Source organism: Lacerta agilis, chromosome 10, assembly GCF_009819535.1.
Source record: "Lacerta agilis isolate rLacAgi1 chromosome 10, rLacAgi1.pri, whole genome shotgun sequence".
Taxonomy (NCBI): Eukaryota; Metazoa; Chordata; class Lepidosauria; order Squamata; family Lacertidae; genus Lacerta; species Lacerta agilis.
In genome coordinates, this window is record NC_046321.1 from 38,879,871 (window position 1) to 38,900,062 (window position 20,192).

The 20,192-nt window shown below is 40.3% G+C and overlaps 1 protein-coding gene across 1 annotated transcript in view; it reads right to left on the reverse strand.

The window, feature by feature from the left end:
* The window catches only part of PTPRQ (protein tyrosine phosphatase receptor type Q), a 102,623-nt gene that overhangs the window by 20,116 nt on the left and 62,315 nt on the right, over positions 1 to 20,192 (reverse strand). The window contains exons 36-44 of the mRNA XM_033161627.1: positions 15,689 to 15,810; positions 12,492 to 12,678; positions 11,329 to 11,573; positions 10,752 to 10,818; positions 8,707 to 8,862; positions 6,595 to 6,817; positions 5,616 to 5,689; positions 4,604 to 4,703; positions 3,579 to 3,707 (exon numbers count right to left, since the gene is read on the reverse strand). Coding sequence (XP_033017518.1) covers positions 3,579 to 3,707; positions 4,604 to 4,703; positions 5,616 to 5,689; positions 6,595 to 6,817; positions 8,707 to 8,862; positions 10,752 to 10,818; positions 11,329 to 11,573; positions 12,492 to 12,678; positions 15,689 to 15,810 — 1,303 coding nt within the window. The remainder of the gene's footprint in view (positions 1 to 3,578; positions 3,708 to 4,603; positions 4,704 to 5,615; positions 5,690 to 6,594; positions 6,818 to 8,706; positions 8,863 to 10,751; positions 10,819 to 11,328; positions 11,574 to 12,491; positions 12,679 to 15,688; positions 15,811 to 20,192) is intronic.

Below are 20,192 nucleotides of genomic sequence, written 5' to 3' on the forward strand. Positions count from 1 at the left end.
TGGAAGATGAAAACTAGGAATAGAGCTGTCATTGTGAGCGGCGGCCATGTTTTATCATATCACGTAGTTCTCCTCTAACAGGACATGTTGTTATATTTATAATTTTTTATGAACTTTTCCTAAATTAACTGAATGCTTTATAGGAAAGTCAGTTGCGTTGTAGTGCTTAGCATGTTGGACTAGCACCTGGAAACTGGGGATAGTCAATCACCAATTGTTGTCCAAGAAAACTTCAATTTGACGTTCTGACTATCCAAACAAATACTATTCGTGATACACAAAAGGCAGAATGTCTAATTTCATCCTGGGGGGGGGGTACTTTTGTTTTCATTAGTACCAGCAATAATCATTCTCATTTTATCTACCTGAAGGTGGCTTTCTACAGCTGCCTCACATGAAATGAGTTATTGGAAGATTACAAATTGTTTCAGAATGCAGATCAGCACAGGTTTGGCAAACTTCAAAAATAAAGTATGCCCAGCTTTAACAGGATGTTTCCGAAATGAACTTCGGTAATTTCAGTTTGAATGCGCTCTGAGGGGTTATGCAAATGACCTTTTCACACTGTAAACATGTATTATTTTTACTTGGGATCTACATGTCTATACAAGGAATGATTTTTATTGCAGCCATTTAAAGTAGAGAAGTTGCAATGCCAGCAATACTTCCTTTTCTCCCATCCATGTCTCAAAAATTATCTTTTTGAGTCCTGTGTACACCACTTTACTTCTCTGATTTGTGTTTTAAAGCAGCAAATAGGTTTCTAACCACAGCAGGGCTATCTCTTGCTCATCCCTGTAAGGGAATAGAATATTACATTGATATGGAGCAGTGCTAGTATATAGCACTACTGAGAACATCTCAATTTTTCTGCCACCTGGGAAGACCCTGCATTGCCTATTGAGAATCATTTTACAGTACTAGAAGTTTCAAAATGTGCCTAAGGCACTGAGAGAGTGAGCTGCTTTATCAGATGAAAGCCAATAAAGCATAGTAACACACAAGTGAGCACAGCACACTAGAAACCACACAGGGGCTCTTCAACCATGCAGTAACTTACTGGATGACAAATATCTCCTTGCGTCTAAAGAAAAAGGAGGAATATCTGGAAGCAAAACCCATTCAGAATTAAGTTTTCAAACAGGGACAAGAGTTCTTATTCAGGTAAAAGGTTGCATATATTAATTAATGTGCAGGCTTTGAGATAAGTGCAGAGCTTTAAATACAAAACCTATAGAACTTTCATGCTTTTCTCCTGAGGTAAACTACTAAACACAGGAAAAAATAAACGCCCAGAAGCAGACAGCATAAGTCAACAGCTGTAACACTGCCAGCCACCTTCAGTTTGCGGCAGTGAAATTCTTGAGCAAAGTAATATAAGCCAGCCATCTTCAAGCTGCATCATATGTTACATTAGGTGTCTGCTAACCCAGGCAGTTGAATTTGCATCAGAAACACAGATGAAAGTACAACTTGGCTTCATAATATGTATTTCCAGCCTTTCTATGGACCATCATTTGGGAGGCTACAGGTTTTCAAGTTGACATCTTTCATTTAGTTTTCTGTGACTTTAATTCTTGACAGAATTCACCAGTCATTACATTAGAACTCATTTCCAATAATATAATATTTATGTTTTTTTCAAAACCTAAAATAACTAGGCTCTGTACACAAATTAAAATACAGGGTTTTTGATGGCAGCTTGACCACACAAACAATGTTTGTGGTTTTTGAGTCTTTTTTTAAACAACAACAACAACAACAACTTGGAAAACCACTTCAGGTTTGGAAGTGGGGCATTGAAAGGGGATACTCAGAAAGCACAAATGGGGTTTGAGGCTACAAGGAGGAAGTACTGCACAACACTAGTAGCAGCTGTAAAAATCAGCCAGTTTATGTGCAATGATCACACAGAAGTCTAGTTCACATCATAGGGTGTTCAGGTGAACTGTGAATGCACAGGAGTTGAGGACAGGGTAGAATTCCTTGTATCCTGTAGACATGATTGCTGCTACCAAGGTGAGCAAATACTTTGCCAAGTTAGGCAAGCTCCAGAACTCGGGACACTAGGGACTTTTACAAGCATGAGTTGAAGTACATTTCATTCACTGTTCTATCCGTAACCTTGCACAAGTCAAAATACAGGTTGGTGGCCAGTCCAGCACACTGTGCTACCTTTCATGCAAGTTTGGCTCACAAAGGCTCTGGGCTAGTCACTCCTGAAGACATGACAATAAGGGCTGAACTATATGGGACTTTAACTGTGTAGGTCATCCTCCACCTCCACACTCAAAACTTGCCAGTGTGTGAGAGACCTGAACTGGGACCTTAGAATGGAGGTAGAGTAGCTTTACCTGCCATCCTGGTTGAGGTCCAATCTGGAAAGTCCCCCTTCTCTCCTGCAATTCGCATTGCAAAAACGTCTGGTTGAAATCAGTGGGGCTTTTTTTTTTGCAATGCAAATTGTGGGCATGAGCCCTCAGATCCAAATCAATAGAGGGCAAATCATGCTACGGTTCCAATGCAGATTAGAAATCCAACTCTGGCAATTTGTTGGGCGAAATCCCTGCAAAAGTACCCACATACGATCACGTGTAATTTGGCCCTAAATTATTTTGCAATTTGATCCAAAACCAATTCATGGTGAAGTATTTCTGTTTAACTTGTTTAGTGTCATTAAACCCAGTGGAACTAATTCAGCATACATTCAGATTCTCAGGCAAAGATTCCTCTTTAGGTGGCACATTTTGATTTGTTACCTTAAGAATCCACACTCATGTTTTCCAATAGACATTTCCTTGCACTGTATCAAGGACCATGCACAAGCAAATGTAAAAAGAAAAAAGAAGCCTTTTGGATATGGCATCTAAAATGGCCCTGAGTTGTAGATTGGGACGTAATAACTTAATATGAACAATGTTTATGTTGTGTGTTCTGTTGAGGAAAATGATTATCTTTGAACTGCGGCCTGCTCTTCTTCCAGGGAGCTCAGAGAGCTATGCATTTTCACCTTCCTTATTTTATTCTAAAACAATCTTGTGAGGTATATTAGACTGGCACAAAGTCATTCAGTGAACTTTATGGCTGAGCAGGGATTTTAACCCAGGTTTTCCTGGTGCAGATTGAATGATCAATCCAGTACAACGAACTGGCTTTAGTGCTGACAGATTTTTGAAAGCTAGTCATGTAGTGTAGGGTGACATGTTATTAAATGACTCTGAGTCAAAGTGAACAATCAGCAATATGCTCCCATCGTATTAAGAGTGACTGCATAGTAAGTCTTCAATAAAACACTCAGAGAGATTACATTTGTAATGATAAAAATAAACAAACAAGGAGCAAATGTTCTTGGCAGAATTATATAACGGTTTGCATTTTGGTCTTGTTCCAAAGTGGGGAAGAAAAAGTGATTTTCTGAATTCCTGAGAGAAGTGTCTGGAGGTCACCCTTTGAAAAAGGATCTTTGTGACCTGTGTAAATAAGAACACCACAAAACACTTCCAAACAAGTAAAAGGTCACAATGGGGTCATGACTGCAGACCCCCAGAACTACTGTTTTGCCTACGGAGTACGCCTACCGTGTAAATCTCTCATCCTTCATTTCCAGGTCTGCCACTGTGATAAACTGATCTAGTTTGAATTTGGTGTCAATAATTTCTGCATCCCGTGGAGAGTATGTGCCTCCTTCTTTTTGCTTTTGTCGAATTCTAAGACAAAAACCATAGGAAAATGAATGAGAAAGAACATTCAGTATTATTCCCAATTCACTGGACCTTTAATAAAATATGCATTCAGTGCTTTCAAAGTGCTAGTAGTACGAAAAGGAGAAGAAAGTTAAAAAGTCACAATCTGCAAATGCCGGCAATTGTTATCTATTTCTTGGCATTGCTGTTGTGATTTGTTATAGCATATTTCCTAGCATTTTTGCATATCAAATTAAGATAGAAAAAATGGTGATTTCCATTTTTCTGTGTAACACAGGAAACTGGACTTTTAATCAAATTTAGCAGCATGATGACAAATTAAACATATTACCCACACACCCCAAAACATTACTTTACAAAAATTAAAAACACCCCCATCTTATAATTCTTGGTTGCTGCTGCTACACAATCAGCTTCCTTGCTTGTAACAGTTCTATTGATTTCTTCTAACATTGACTCTCCTGTGTCTTAGACCAGAATTGAGTAGAGGTCAACAGCAGTGACCACAATTCTGTTCAAGCTGATTTGTACAGATTGAATTCTGTAAATAATGAGAAAGGACCCTTAATTTTTCCAGTTCCTAACACAATTTCTACACTTCATAGAATCAAAGAACTGTAGTGCTAGAAGAGACCCTGAGGATCATCTGGTTCAATTCCCTGCAATGCAGGAATATGCAGCTGTCCCATATGGGGATCAAACCTGTTTGTTTTTAAACAAACAAACAAGACTTGAGTAAATCCATCTCCAAAAACACAGCAATACATTGCTATACTTCTCTGATGTGTCTTACTTCTGCTTTCCAACATGGGACCCGGGGGGGGGGGGTAATTAATTTCAATGAATGAATAATTTAAATTCAAGGATAATTCAGTAGAAACAAGTGAAGATGCACATACCTTGCAAAAGCATAAATTGCAGCCACAAGGAGAATTACAGATAGTATGCACAATGTAACTGCAAGTATTATTTCTACAGCTCTTTCGGAAAGCCCATCACCTGCAATATAAAGGAAGCCCAATGGGAATTGAAACATTAAAGACAGACTATGATGGCAATACATGGTTTAGTTTTGTAAACATGTTTTATGCAAAGTGCTTCTGCTAAATTTGCCTAAGCACACACCGTCACAGATTTTAGCAGAGTCCAAAATGTTTTTATTTTAAGGATCGTCTCCTGTCAATGTGATCACCACAGTTTTCCTAATGCAATTATAATGATATCAGTAGGGTTGTGCTGTGCGGAAGTCTCAGGGTAGCTTATGGACAAACAAAAAAATGGAAACGCACCAGTGCCCAAATATTCATACCTTTCAAATTAATATCATGAGTTACTGCATGCTTGTAGCTCCTTATAGGAAGCTGAGACAGGGCACAAGTATGAGCATATAACTGGGGAGGCTGCATAGTCCCAGTCTAAGCAAGATAGCAGTTAGAGGTGCTGCTACAGATGGAGAAGGACTTTTTGCCTTTGCTGTTATGAGCCACAGTTTCATCCTACAAAAGGTTTCTACAGCTCTGGTGGCAGACAGATGGGCAGGATGAATGTCAAAACTGGAGAAAGACCATTCTGAGACACCCTAGGGGCTGTTTGAGCAGTTCTGAACATAACAGAATGGTGACATTACCTGCAAGTGACCCTGGGTGGGACCTTGCATGTTCAGCTGTCAAGCACCCCTTGCAACATCTGAAGAAGAACTTGTGTGAGATACATGTGCAGACTGCGCAGGGGAATTGAAGCTGTGAAAACCAATACAATCCTGCACCTTGATTTTTCTGTGGTGTGCATGCAAATGACATTCCCATAGCAACTGGGACATAGCCACAGGTTTAGCATGGCTGTTGTTTTTGCACAAGTTGTACAGACAACTTGGTGATGCTACAGTAAGAAAGCATAGTGACTTCCCATTACCTAAAGTTTTGATGGGATCAGAGTAGTCTGAATCTGTAAATTGTCCTTTTATATTTGTAGCTCTGAACTTAAATCTGTAAGAGAAATATGAATAAGTTAGAGAACAGGAACTACCATGGCCAGACCAGTGATTCATCTCACATAGAATTTATACTGTATCTAGAAGCATTCAGAACAAATGCCAAGGGAAAATGAAACAAAGTCATTTACGACTTACAAATTACAGGTTTCTTCAAATTAAGGTTTGGGAATATTTATTTATATGTGTATGCTGCTTTTCCCAAACTGGTCTGCAATTAATATCCTTAATATTATGTGTTCTTTGACTGAATGGAGGAGGCCAGCAGAGGGGCATACATAGGACTCCCATTCCCCTTAATAGCTGATTTGGTATGTAGGTCTCAATCATACCCTTCTAAAAAGATATGGAATGCCGGTCACACATTACTTGCAAGAGTGGGGTCTAAGATCCATTTGTGTTATCTTCTTAAAGGAGAAGGTCAGTTACCGTAATACTTGGATTAGGAGAAATTTTGCTCTGAGATAAGATCTCTGTTGTCTGCCAGTCTCTGTTTCAGCACAAAAATGTCTCCAATAGCTTACAGAAAGTGACCCATGTCTGGATGCTTGAGGTACAGTTTACAGATAACGCTAAGTCAAATGATAGCTAACCAATGGTTTGGTTTGCTTAGAGTTTCATCCGAACCTAGGCAAACCTACTAGCTTGCTACCTGCTCATCCCATGTACTGGTAAACAAACAAAAAGCACTGCAAGGCCCCCATGCTCTAGATATTTTCATAATTCACAGAAAAGGGATGGCAGGTTTCAAAAACAGATAACTTTCTAATTGTTGCAGCTAATATTTGGTTGCCACTTTTTAAATTGGCCTTAAAAGAGTTGCCCATGTTTTTGTCCTAATATTCTGCTATTTGCTTATTATCCATTACGCAGATAGAAAAAATTGAGTAATATACTTACAAGTACTGTCTCCTGGGCTTCAGTGGGCCATTGCAGATTTTTTCTTCACTGCCTGGTATCATACATGTACTATCAGCCCCGATTACATATACATCATCTTTGCTGCTCAGCCCTTCATTTCCTTCTGGACATGGTGGGTTTGGAAAGCCCTCATTTACAAAATACGGTCTTGGTTTTCTGAAGTAGGCATCATACCACTTGGTTACATTGCCATCATGCTGAGCTAAAGTCAGAAAAAAATAGTGATATTTTATATTCTGAATACATCTCAAAATAAAATAAGTCAAATAATTATGTGAACATATTCTATGGAATAGAAAAAGATACAGAACTGTGTAACTTCATTTATCTTCCTATGGTAGAAAGTACAACTTCTGTCTATGAAATCTGCAAGATAGGGTGAACGAATACAATTCATTTTAAAATGTAAAGTACAAAGTAATGTTGAAACATGGCTTCAACAATGTAAAGAAACTGACAGAATTCTGCTATCAAGTTCTCCTGGGCAGCAATGGAGAGGCCCAGAACCCATGAAGACTAGAAAGATTGCTCTTTCCCCTGGCACCCCCTGTCCCTGGGCCCTGGCTCCCCCCTCTCATTCCTGTATTCAGAGCTCCTGCTTCAAGAATAGTAAATAGTAAAAGGATCCCTGACTATTAGGTCCAGTCATGTCTGACTCTGGGGTTGCGGTGCTCATCTCGCTTTACTGGCCGAGGGAGCTGGTGTACAGCTTCCGGGTCATGTGGCCAGCATGACTAAGCTGCTTCTGGCAAACCAGAGCAGTGCATGGAAATGAGTTTACCTTCCCGCCAGAGCGGTACCTATTTATCTACTTGCACTTTGATGTGCTTTCAAACTGCTAGGTGGGCAGGGGCTGGGACCGAGCAACGGGAGCTCACCCTGTTGTGGGGATTCGAACCGCCGACCTTCTGATCAGCAAGCCCTAGGCTCTGTGGTTTAACCCACAGCGCCACCTGCGTCCCCTTCAAGAATAGTAGGGGGAGATATAAGGAGCAAGTAATCACACAGGAAAGCAGATGGCACCATGTTCTGCTGACCTGAGGCATCTTTCTTTCCTTTACATTGAAAGGGCCTCCTCAGCTGTGCCCTCCAGCCTACGAAACTCCCTCTTTAGAGATGCATAATTGGTCTCATCAGTACCAGCCTTAAAAAACAAAAAAAACAAAAACAAAACCAGAAGGCCCATTTTCCCCAGTTGGCTTATAGTTAGGATGATTTTAAGGTGCCTGCTGTTTTAGAATAGTGGTTTCAGTCTGTTGGTTTAAAATTGTTTGACTGTTTTACGCTGGGCTGTAAACTGTTTCAATTTGTTGTTATTGCTCCTTGTTTGTGAAACCTGTGTTTCTGTTTTGTTTTATTTTGCAAGCTGCCTAGAAAGGACCTTGTCCAATAGCAGGGATGGGCAAGCTCAGCCCTAGGGGCCAAACGCATCTCCCCAGACCCAGCTGCACCCTTCACTTGCTGTGCATCATTGACAGCTTGAGTGCTTTTGCCTGGCTGGAATGTGTCCTTGAACGGTGATATGGCCTCTTGCTTGTCTGGATGGAGGATAGAGAGAGGTGTGTGTAGGTAGAAGCTAATCGCCTGCACAAAGACAAAGTTAACATTCACTGATTTACTGACTTCTATACTGCTCTCAGGCATGTAGCTTCTGGGTGACTGCCCAGAGGGCAAATGTGGCCCTCAGTTCTATAGGGTGGGCTAGAAATCTTGTAAGTGTGTGTGTGTGTAAAAGTCCAGATTTTGGCACATGAAAAGTCCATAAAACATAGATTAACCCTGTTTGTATGTTTGTCCTGTGCCTAGAAAGCACAGGTCAGAGTGGTTCTTCTTTCCTTGCCCCACTGCTTTCCCCCAGAAAACCCACTCTTTAGCACTAAATCGGAGCAAATGTTAATTTGGAGAAAAACCAATTGATGATTGCTCTGATTAAGCAGTAAAGATCAGGTTTCACTGGGAGAAAGTGGTGGGGTAAATGCAAATCTGGGTGAGCCCTAAGCCTGCACATTCAAATAAAGCAAAAGGACAGAACAAAAGTAGAAAGAAATGAACATCCCTATCTTTACATTTAAGGGGAAAATATTTCTATACCTCCGGCTTCTGCAACAAGAATTTGTATTTTCCTGATGGGCCCATGGTCATCATTATAATAGCAAACCGGCATACGAATACTAATTGTTGTAGCAGTGACGAGCATTCCACTGGTATCATAAACGGGCACTGGCTTCTTACTAGGCCTTGGTGGTTCTGTTTTGAGACAAATATATGTTGTGATGCTATTCTATTCAACAGTCTCTTTAAATCTACTACTGAGTCAAGTAGTTTTCTACTTAATTAAATCCCCTTGATGAGGGCTTCCAGATGGGAGCTGAATATTGCAAAGAAGTCATTAAGATATTGTGAACAGGTTGTTAGCAACATTTATTTTTAATTTACTGGGTTTCCTCCAGAAAGGGTAAATCTGGATTAAATGGGGGGGGGGGGAGAGAGAGAGAGAGAGACGACGACGACACACAAATAATACAAATAATACAAATAATATTGTGTGAACCATGCAAAAAACTCACATGCATGAGGAGCACTGATCCCATTACAAACACCCAATATTGTTCGAATAGTGCAGTTATATAAACCCATGAACCAAGGCAGCAAACCATTCAGCACTTCACCACAGCAGCCACCAGAATTGCTATTCAAATGGTTCCTCCTTTCATCCCTTTTTTTAGGATGGCAAGTTAAGGGCAATTGCCCCTTGCAGGATTCAAAAAGTGGTTGGAGCTATAGGATGATTAAACTATAAAATCACAGGTGGACAATTCCTCCCCCCCATTAATGGCCACATCAGTTGAAGGCAACCTCTTGGGGCCACATGGCAGCTTGGTGTAGGCTGGAGAGGTGGTATTCAGCATGGCCAGAGATATCCCACACTCTATAGAATCTCAAGAGATTAAAAAAATATGGTGTGTCTTATATACATTTCTGAAGGCCTGGGCTACTCCCACTCCCAACGTGATTGGCTGTCTAAACTTCCAAGCTGCGAATCATGACTCTGAGTTTAAGGGCCAATGGCAGGGGCCCAAATCCTGAAATGTTCTGTGATTGGATATCATGTATTGAATCAGAACACAGGGGCTCAGAATCCTTAGTCCAGACTCAAGCTCAGGCAAACACAGACCACTGAATACATAATAGTGTGGAGTACTGATATGAGAGGGGGGGAGGGAAGGAGAAAGAGTGTGGAGTGTGCATATGGGGCTGCAGTGACCAGAGGGGCTTAACATGTGGGGCTCTCTTGTCTTCTGAAAGCAGCACTGCTGCTTAGGTCAAATATTTCAGGTCAAAAACGTATGGTGTATTTGGACAAAAAATGTGATACTTTTTTTTAAAGCTTTGTTACTTAAATACAAAAAAATATTAAATCCCTCTAGAACAAACTGAAAAAACCTCTAATGCAAATTGCCCCATTCAAAATCAAAATTTCCCAGAAAACTCATAGCACAGTGTTATAGCTAGAAAATATTAAAATAATGTACATTCCTATACCATCATAATTACTTGGACATGCATCTCACTGGTTTCAATGGGACATAATTCTTAGTAAAGCTGCTTATGATTGCACCCTTAATGTAAATGATAAAAAATGTTGATTTAGTATCATTGCTTCTTTTCCCGAACCTAATATTAATTTACCTTAGCTACATCACAAGTACTGCTCAAAATTAGTGCAAATAATTAATATAACTCAAGTTAGCATGAGGATGGGAATGGGAAACAGTTGATAACACCACCTAGGACTGTGGTTCCCAACAAGCCCCACAAGGGGGCAATTTGATTTTTAAGGGGGGCAATTCTAGAATGAGTTATTAACGGTTAATGGCCTTTTAGGCCTCATCCCTGTGAATAGGAGCTCACTTTTTGAATAATAAGAATTACATGTCACATGGGGTGGGTATCAGGATTTTAGAGATGCTTAGGTGGGGCGTGGCAAAAAACAAAAAGGTTGGAAACCACTGACCTAGGATGTGCATGAGAGAATGGTTTTGTATTTATTTTATTTTTTTTAAAAAACAAGCTGACTTCACATTTCTTTTGCATTATCTTTATTTTAAAACTATGAAATCATTACATGAACCTACCTTTAATGTCTGTTGTGATTTTAAGTTGGATCTTTGGCCCTGCACCAGCACCATTGATTGCATAAACCTAAGGATAAATGTTTAAATTATATATATTTTCCTATATCTCAGTCTGTTTACCTTAATCATGATAGACCTACATTAACTTGGACTTATTTCATGCATGTACACACACAGGGGTGGTGGTGGTGGAGGAGGAGGAAATAGCATAGTATTTAAATTCTACTTGAGTAAAGTGAGACTTTGATACTTCACTGAAATCAGTGGGGCTTACTTCTATGGGTACAAGTCAAGACTGGCCCTATATTATTTTGCTGACTACTATGGATTAATTGCATATAGTGTGATACACACACACACACACACACACAAACATAATAAACATAATAATTGGAAATCAAGTCATACATTAATTGTTGTTGTTGTTTAGTCGTTTAGTCGTGTCCGACTCTTCGTGACCCCATGGACCAGAGCACGCCAGGCATACATTAATATTTTAAACCACTCCACAGTAAAGTGCTCTGGCTTAGCTTTACTACTGATTGTGTTAAAGAAAGAGACACAAAGTTCAACTTACACTGATATTATATGTATGTCCCCCTTTTAGTCCCTCTATCATAGCAGTGACTGACTTGTTTGTCCTGTCAATAACACTTAAATTATAGATCTGGAAGACAGTTGGGTCATCTTCTTTGAATACCATTGCCTGATATACTTGAATATTTCCACTGTGTTCAGATGGTGATATAAACGTCACTTGAAATTTTGTTACTTCATCGGGTATCTTCTGAAATGTTATGTTGTTAAGTGGGTCTCTGGGCACTGAAAGAATGTTCAACGATATATTTTTTAAAATTACAATTGTATTTATTTATTTGCTATATTTATATTTCAGCCATGTTTGGATCTCAGTTTACATGTACATCTAAACTCACATGTGATTTTGGACACTTTGGTTTTGCAATTGCTCTCTTTAAGTTTCAGTTAAAAACAAACCACAAGCCTCAGGAGTCTTTGCAAAAAATGCAAATACTAGTATACATCCAGCTTCTAAAACACTGCAGAGGAAAAGATTTACTGTAAGCTGCATTCAGATGTGGGGATTATTGCATTAGTTTTACTGATTATAATGGCAGCTTCTGGCCTGATTTCAAATGTTCCCTTTTATACTGCTGAACCTTTGTTTGTTTGTTATGGCAAGGTGGCATTCACAGATCTGAGACCAGTAAAGAACTTCAAGCGTCCTTTTCAACTTCAGTGCCCATTGAAAACTATGTGCAGAAACCCAAGTCATCATTCCTTTCCCCCGAAATTGCATCCCAACTGCCTAGCTTACCACTGCTTAGGGCTGTCACTTTTATGAGCAGTGGCTTATATGCCTTTAGCAAGGGCACAACAGGCAGAAGTTAAAAGGTGAAGCTGTTTCATAATAGTGATTGCTGTTCTAGAGTTGCTATGGCTGAAAGGAATGGTGGTATTTCCTGATATCATAAACTTCATTTACAACACAGATAAATTACCGTATTCCCCTCCCCCCATGTATAAGACGCGCCCTATTTTGGAGGACTCAGATTTTAGAAAATGGGGAGAGATGGCCCAGAGTATAAGACACCTCCTAATTTTTGAAATTATTTTTTAGAAAGGAAACCTAGTCTTATACACGGAGAAATACAGTAATTGCTTCACATTTTCTTTTTCCGAAGAGATACTAAGAACAACAACAAAGCGGCAACAGCTCACCTGCTTCAAAAGTGGAAACAATGACTGCAGGGCTAGATTTGCCTTCAATATGTGCAGCATGGATATCTCCAGTAAAAGCAGTGACCACTACAGAATACCTTGTAAAGGCCCTTAAACCTGAAACATCAAGGTTTTTGTCCTCATCATTTGTTTTGACGAATGAAGCTTTATAGTCATCAGTATCTACCTATGCGAAGCAAAAACAAACAAACCAAAATTGGGGCAATATTTAACAGAACGGTATAGCATTATGGCATAGGCAATATGTTATGAAATGGAAAGCTGGGTTACCATCTACCTGCTGTTTCTCATTTAAAACTGCAATGAGCTAGCCTGCATTTGTGGTGTACTGAACTGGAGAGTCTTGCTTTTCCTTACTCGGGAATCTGTAAGAACACCCTCATGCTGCACTCTGACGTGGGGTGTGTATGAAAAGGAACTCTGTCCTACCAAGATTCATAGAGTGCCACCAGTAACTGCAGGTGTTGTTGCAACAGGAAAACTACCGGTAGGTTGTATGCGGAAAACTCAGAAAGGTGCTGTTGTCACTGAGTGTTGCTGAATGGCATAGGATAAACCACCATGTGACCCTACCTCATGCTTCTGGTGTCAAAACAACAGCACCAGAAGACACAAGCAAGTCCCAAGAACTAAGCAACAGTAGAAAATAGCTCATCCAACAAATGAGTAAATATAATCTGACATAAAATCCTTTCTTTGTGACTATCCTTCGTCATGCACCAATTTTGTTTATCTGTTATGCAACAGAAAATAAAAAGTATGAATCTCTACACTAGCAGTCCCCAGTGGGTCAAGTGTGCAGTAGACGCAGCTGCTAACACATTAAGGTAGGTCAAACATATATTTTCTTTGACAGATGTGCCTTAGTATCCCCACTGAGAGTTAACCTTAACTAAAGATTCTGATCTACTAAACAGACACTCATTTCCTGGGCTGACCATCAGGAAACAGTATTGAACTCTTTTGACCCCTCCCAAGTGGCGCTTTTATTCGCAATGGCCTGGTTCAAAACCATAGTTTAATGCAAAGATTGGCTCAATGAGAATGAGCAGTATGTTCATGGTGCGGTCTGCTCAACTCAGAGGCGTAGCATGGGCAGGACTGGGGGGGGGAGGCATCACCCTGGGTGCAGTTTTTTTGGAGACGCACCCTGTCAGGACGTCATGAGCTGTTGTGTACTTCTCACGCCACCCTCCAACTGCAGTGTGCAAGAGAAGGGCGCAACAGGCATGCACCCTGCCAGTCCTGCACCATTTTTATGAGTCTCACAAAGTGGTTCTGGGCCCACAGGACACCGTGAGTGCGCCCTTCAAATGGCTGGGCTCACCACTGCATGGCTGGGCAGGCAGCACAGGGCAGCCCCTCCTTGCTCAAGTGGATGGGGGTCGTTCTGACAGTGCTCCCACCCTGGCAGCTAGCAGGAAACATTTCACTGCTGGCTCAAGCATTCCAGTGCCATTCCTTCCTTCCTGCAATGTGAATGAAACAAGCCAAAGTCTAGCTTGGATCATCCAAACCCAGACTTGTGGTTTGTTTGTTTTCCAAAAGAAAAAACAAGGAGCCCGAGTTTTCACAACACACAACAAAATGCTGATTCCTGTTTCGTTCACAGTGTTGCATTGGCAGCAGGAGTGGTAAAAAAGAATTGCTGCCGCTCATTCACATTTTGAAGTGAGTGTACACACAGGCAACGGCTGTAAACTGGTAGCTCATTTCCCACGGAGCAGATTAAGGCTGTTGCATTTTCATCCATCCCTTCCACTGGAGAAAAATAAATAAACACCGATTTGAACAAGTATATTCAGGTTAAGAAGATATTGCTGGGGGAGGAGGGGCAGTGTAGGGAATAGAGAGTTGAGTCCAGATGAACAAGTTATAAATTCCTGCTCAGTAAGGAAACATAGCGGGTGGCCTCAGTCTTGCAGAAAAGAAAAAAGAAAAAAGCAAAGAGAGGGAGAAGTGGCTGAAAAAAGCAGATAAATTCCAAAAGAATGATAAATAATAATAATAAGGCATTGCTTTCTGTTCACCAGAACTAAATAAGGTTATGCACAATGCAGATGAAACTGCAAGCTCAAAAGAAGGCTAAAACAACTGAGACTTCCATATATCAGCATAGTAAAAATTATTTCAAAATATACAGAATAGGGAAGATTTGGCTTTCGGTTTTAAAAACAGTCTTAAAGTTTTTACATCTACAATGAAACTCTCACTAACTAACTAAAATGTTAACATATGAATTTTGCTAAATACAGCTTGTTTTGGGACCCTGAAGCAGTAACTCTGTTTCCCTAGAGAGTCACAAAATTTTATTCCAAGATTTTCACTACAGACAGATGGATAGTTTTATTGAAGCAGTGGTGGACCTGTCTATATACACTTCACACCTGTAGCTACTGATCACACAGAAGACAGTGCTTAACAAGAAACCATTCTTTTAAAATAAAGCTATATACTCAGTGCTTTTTTCCTGGGGGTTCTCAAGGGTATGCAGTACCAGCACCTTTTTTTGCTAGAAGAAAAGCACTGGTTAAAAGTGTGGCACTTACCGTTAACAACTTCATGGTGAGTACCGGCACTCCCTCCCCCCAGCACCGCATATATCCCTCCACGGTGGTACCTTGGTTCTCGAACGTAATCCATTCTGGGAGTCTGTTCGACTCCTGAAACCATTGGAAAACCAAGGCACGGCTTCCGATTGGCTGCAGGAGCTTCCTGCACTCAAACGGAAGCTGCGGAAGCTGTGTCGGATGTTCGGCTTCCGAAAAATGTTCACAAACCGGAACACTCACTTCCGGGTTTGTGGCGTTCAGGAACCAATTTGTTTGGGAGCCGAGCTGTTTGAGTACCAAGGTACAACTTTACTGGCATATATGACTTGTTTTTTCTGCATTGTCCTATCTGTGACTACACATCTTCTCCTGCCATAGATGATCACTAGCTTAGATTGCTGGTACTTCTGTCTAACTCTACCACCTTGTAATGTTTCCCTCACCACAAGTTTCCCTTGTAATGTTTTCCCCACCATTCAGGAGAAAGAGCTTTCAAGACAAGAATTGTTATTTCTAGATAAGCCCTCTGCTTCGGGATCTTTTTTTTAGAAAATAAGCATTAAATTTATGTAAGGTATCAGGTTGTACCACTAATAGTCATAGAGAGAAAAAGCAGTGGCTTACTGAGGTAATGTCAATGAGGTAGAACGTTGGTCCAGTAATGATGACAGGCTCACTCCAGCTAATATTAATACTGTAAGGAGATGTAACTACCACAGTTACATTTTCTGGAGGAGCATCTGGAACTGGAGAAAAAGTAGAAAACATATCAGGAAATACAGTTAGCTCTCAAAAATATTTCATTCGGTACAATTTTAGTAAGAACAATAAATGGCATTCACACCTTTTTTTTTCTTTTGCCCTGTCACAGCATTATGCGCCTGTCATAGAAAAAGTCTACAGTGTTGCATATATTGATTTTAATTGCAGCCAAATTAGAAATCTAGGAACTGTATGTGTGATAACTGTATCACCCAAAATCTAGCAATATAGTTTTGCGGCAGTCAACAAAGGCCCAGTAAAATTGGGCTCTTAGCAACATTTTAACAGAATATTAGAAAATGCATTGTGTTTTATGGTAGTCACATTACTTGTGTGGTATCCAACTAAGTCATACTCACAGTAGTCCCACTGAAAACAATGGGCATGGCTGTTGATTTCAATGAGTCTACTCTGAGTGTAATTAACATTCGCCATCACGTGTAAAGGAAACACATGCCGTACATAAATATGGACATTCATATTTAAAATAATAAACTGGTTTAATTTCGGGGTAGCCAACTTAGTACCCTCCAGATGTTGTGAACAACAACCCTCCTCAACCCCAGCCAGACTGGCTAATCGTCAAGGATGGTGGGAGTTGTAGTCTACAACATCTAAAGGGCGCCATGTTGGCCACCTCTGATGAATTTCCTCTGATGAATAAATGAATTTCCTGCCAATACAGTAATGCTTCCTTCAATAGTTATTCCTTTACTGAAAATGCAGGGATATTTGCATAGTAGTATTGACTGCCTCTCTGTAAAAAAAATCTACACCATGAGGCAAGTTTAACATAAATGGCGATAAGGATGGCAAACAAGTGGTGTGACAGCATCTGGTAGGTAATTTGTGGGGCAAAAGTACACTGTTGTCCTTGGTAGGTCAACCAAATTCACATCATTCTCCACAGATAGCGGAAGTTCCATTATTTCCCTCCTAGTGATCAGTGCTTCATATTATTGAGAGAAGCACAATGATCAGTTAGCCTATTTACAACATTAATGGGGAAGGTGAAGAATAATGTAGAAAAAGTTTGTTTCTTTAAGAGTTAGCTACTAAAAATCAATTCTTTAAGGTAGAATGATGGGAACAAATGACTTGATCACTTTATAGAGTAGTGTAATGTGTAAAATTGTCCATTTAAAGATACTTATTCCTATGTTATCATGGCGGGAAAATGCTATATTTTAGACTTTTAAAAATTAACTCCTTTCTGCAAGCAGCATCAGCTTTGTTAGAAGCAAGCTCTGTTGATATTTCTTTCCTCATCTTATTTCTTTACACAGAACACCTAGAATGAATTCTTTCCAAACTGAAATCTGAAATACAATATTGCAGGTCCATAGCCTCTCCTAATGGCCTCTGCCAATGTCTGTTAGGATAGTCTCAATACTGTCCATGCCTTTGAAGTTCCATTGATATTAATGAGATTAGGGGTTGTTCATGGGACCTTTTGGGCCAGCCCATGCAATCTTACTGGCCGAGCTGGCTTTGTGTAAGCAGACTGGCCTGGCCATTCTCTAAATTCAGCCTGAACCAGTTTTGGGGAACTTGATTGCAACTGTAACTTTTGGTAAGTCGCAATTAAGAATCAAAGCTGATTTGGGTGGAGTTTGTCAAGTGGCAGTAAGTTTGTGGCAGTCAGTGTGTATATGGCCAGCTCAGACTGTGGAAGCATATCTGGAAATCAACACAGGCTGAGTGAAAACCACAGCTGCCACAGACTCAAAAGGATGCACATCTAGACACTTCCATATAAATGCATTTTGGATCATGTTAACGCATTTAAAACTCTTCATCTAAAGTGCCAAGAAATCCCTTCACTGACTTTCATCATAGCTGAAGAATGTTCATCAAATATACTAAATTTCTGATATGTAGATATATATAGATATATATAAATAAATATATATATAACTAAAACATGACTAGAAATTGGAAATCCATTAGCTTCAGTCTAGCAGCCTTACAACAAACATCTTACACAAACAAATTTTGTGCCAATGGGTAGCTGTCACATACTGATTTAAGATTGTTTGTGAAATGAGTCTAGTCGGTAATGGGGCAAGATATCACCATACCCTTTCTCTTATAAATCACAGCAATTTACTCAGTAGGAATGACCTAGTCTTATTCACTCGTTCCCCTATAATCCAATCACTTCCTCTCATGAGCACTTTTCTCCTGGTTTTCACAATAATGCATTTTCTGTAACTAATAACCATCATTTCCTGATTATCATGCTTCTATGCTTGCACAGGAATGTGGGTCTTATGGAGGTCAGGGTCATTTTTTCCCATCCATCTGTGTCCTGATGGTGAGGCAGAAGTTAAGTTTGTTAGCTGGAAGGTACGTCTGGGTAGCTTATCATTTTACAGAGCCACTCATCAAAAAGCAAAACTGATCCTCTGATGCTCAAATGCATCCTCTGACTCTAGCACTTTAGGAGGGCTTATATTGACAAAGGATCTTTTTTTAAAAAAAGAAACCAAGGCTATGAGTTATCATGTGCCTTTAAACGTAAATACATGCCTCCATTTTTACAACACTGACATTTTACATAAAATAAAATTATTTGAACAAATATTTTAAAATAAATATTAGATTGGATTGGATTCAAAGGCAAAATTCTGAAATGGAAAGGTATCTTCTATTCTATTATTGCAAGATCTGTGATGAATTAGAGGCAATTCAGGATTATTCCCTATGCCCTTCAATCCAGCATTTATCTGGTGATTTTAATAAGGCACGTACAGGCAGTGAAAGGAGGTGGGGAAGTAATTTCTCATAATATAACTCCAGTGGAAATTTATTGGTCACACCAATGTCCTTGTTCTGGGCAATTTTGATGAGCAAAGTTGTTATACGAACTCCTAGACCTTGCAAAGCATCCTGGGGGCAATATAGGTAGAAGAAAGTGACCAAACCTATGACTGCAGCTGAGGAGGTCTGGCTTATGCACCTCTACTGTAGCCCTGGCTTGTTTTATTTTTGCATCCCATCTACAATTGCTCATGTACTGCTCTTGCGTGTCAAGAACCCCAAACCAACCCCCATTGAATAAAGAACATCACACGTACACAGAATTTAAATTTAAGGTTATTGGGCAATTTTTTTTGGCCACAACTTTATTGATTACAAATGTGAGTGGTATTGGCTTAGGCACTGGCAAAACTATATCTGACTCCTGCCCCCTTTGCAGGAAGTTTGTAAGGGTAAACCACCCAAAGGGTAGCTGCTTCGGGTGTCCCCGCCTGCAACTCCCTGGTATTCCCAAAGGCCTGGCATGGCCCTAGCCCCTCAAGCGGACTTCGGACAGGATCCAGGCCCCGGATTCCTTTAACGGAATACCCTTGGTCAATGGAAGGGGCAAGCAATGGCTGACCTCCCCTCCCCCATTCAAAATAAAGCCAATGCCTAACCGCCAAACCTTACAAAGTTGTGCCGATTGCTAAGAGGTAGGCAAAAACCAAGTGGCCAGTGCCAATTTTGCCAAATGGAAAAATTCCTACCCGGCTCCTGACCCAAGACAGGCGACCAAGCAAAGTTCAAAGCAAGGCTAAAAAAACCAACAACCCCTAAATAAAAAAGCAAGACCAGAAAAGACATCTAAATAAAAAGGGAAGGGTGGGTGGGTGTTCGGCAGCACAAAGCAAGTGCTTGGCACGCTTCCCACTGGTGTTTATATACTACCCCCCACGATCACCCCATTCAAAATGATTGGGCAATAGCCCTGGGTGATCGTGGTACCACCCTGACATGAAGTTATTGACTCCTCCCATGCCAGGGTGGGGGGACCAGGTTGAGGGCCTGCCCACAACTAGGACCATCTATTAAGATGATCCCACTTGTCAGCCTTTGCATCCTCAGGAAAAGTAAGGAAAGAATGATGAACAGACTCAATTGACTTCAATCTTGCTTATCAGTAAGCTCAACAATGCACATCTAGAAACAGTGCAAAGGTAATCCTGAATTGCTCAAATGAAACATTTAATGATGGAGAAACAATAACCCTTGTACAGGGATGATGACGGCAGAATGAGTGTATGGAAGGGAGTAGTGATTGCACCCTACCCGAACCTCTACATCCTACATCCTAAGCTGTATGAACAGCAACACCCACATATGTATAAGCTGTAGCAACAGCCTATAGTCTGTACCATGCAGAAAGCCTCAAGAGTTTAAAGCTATGAATTTATGTATAGCTCAAGCACTGTGCACTGCTAGCTGGACATATGCAGATCATGGGCAAAACCAGCTGGAGCAATCCTAAGACTCTCATTGTATGTTCATTCTGTTTACATTGTCATCTGCATTGGACCAATGGTTCTCACAATGCACTGGAAGAAACTATATAAACAGATTT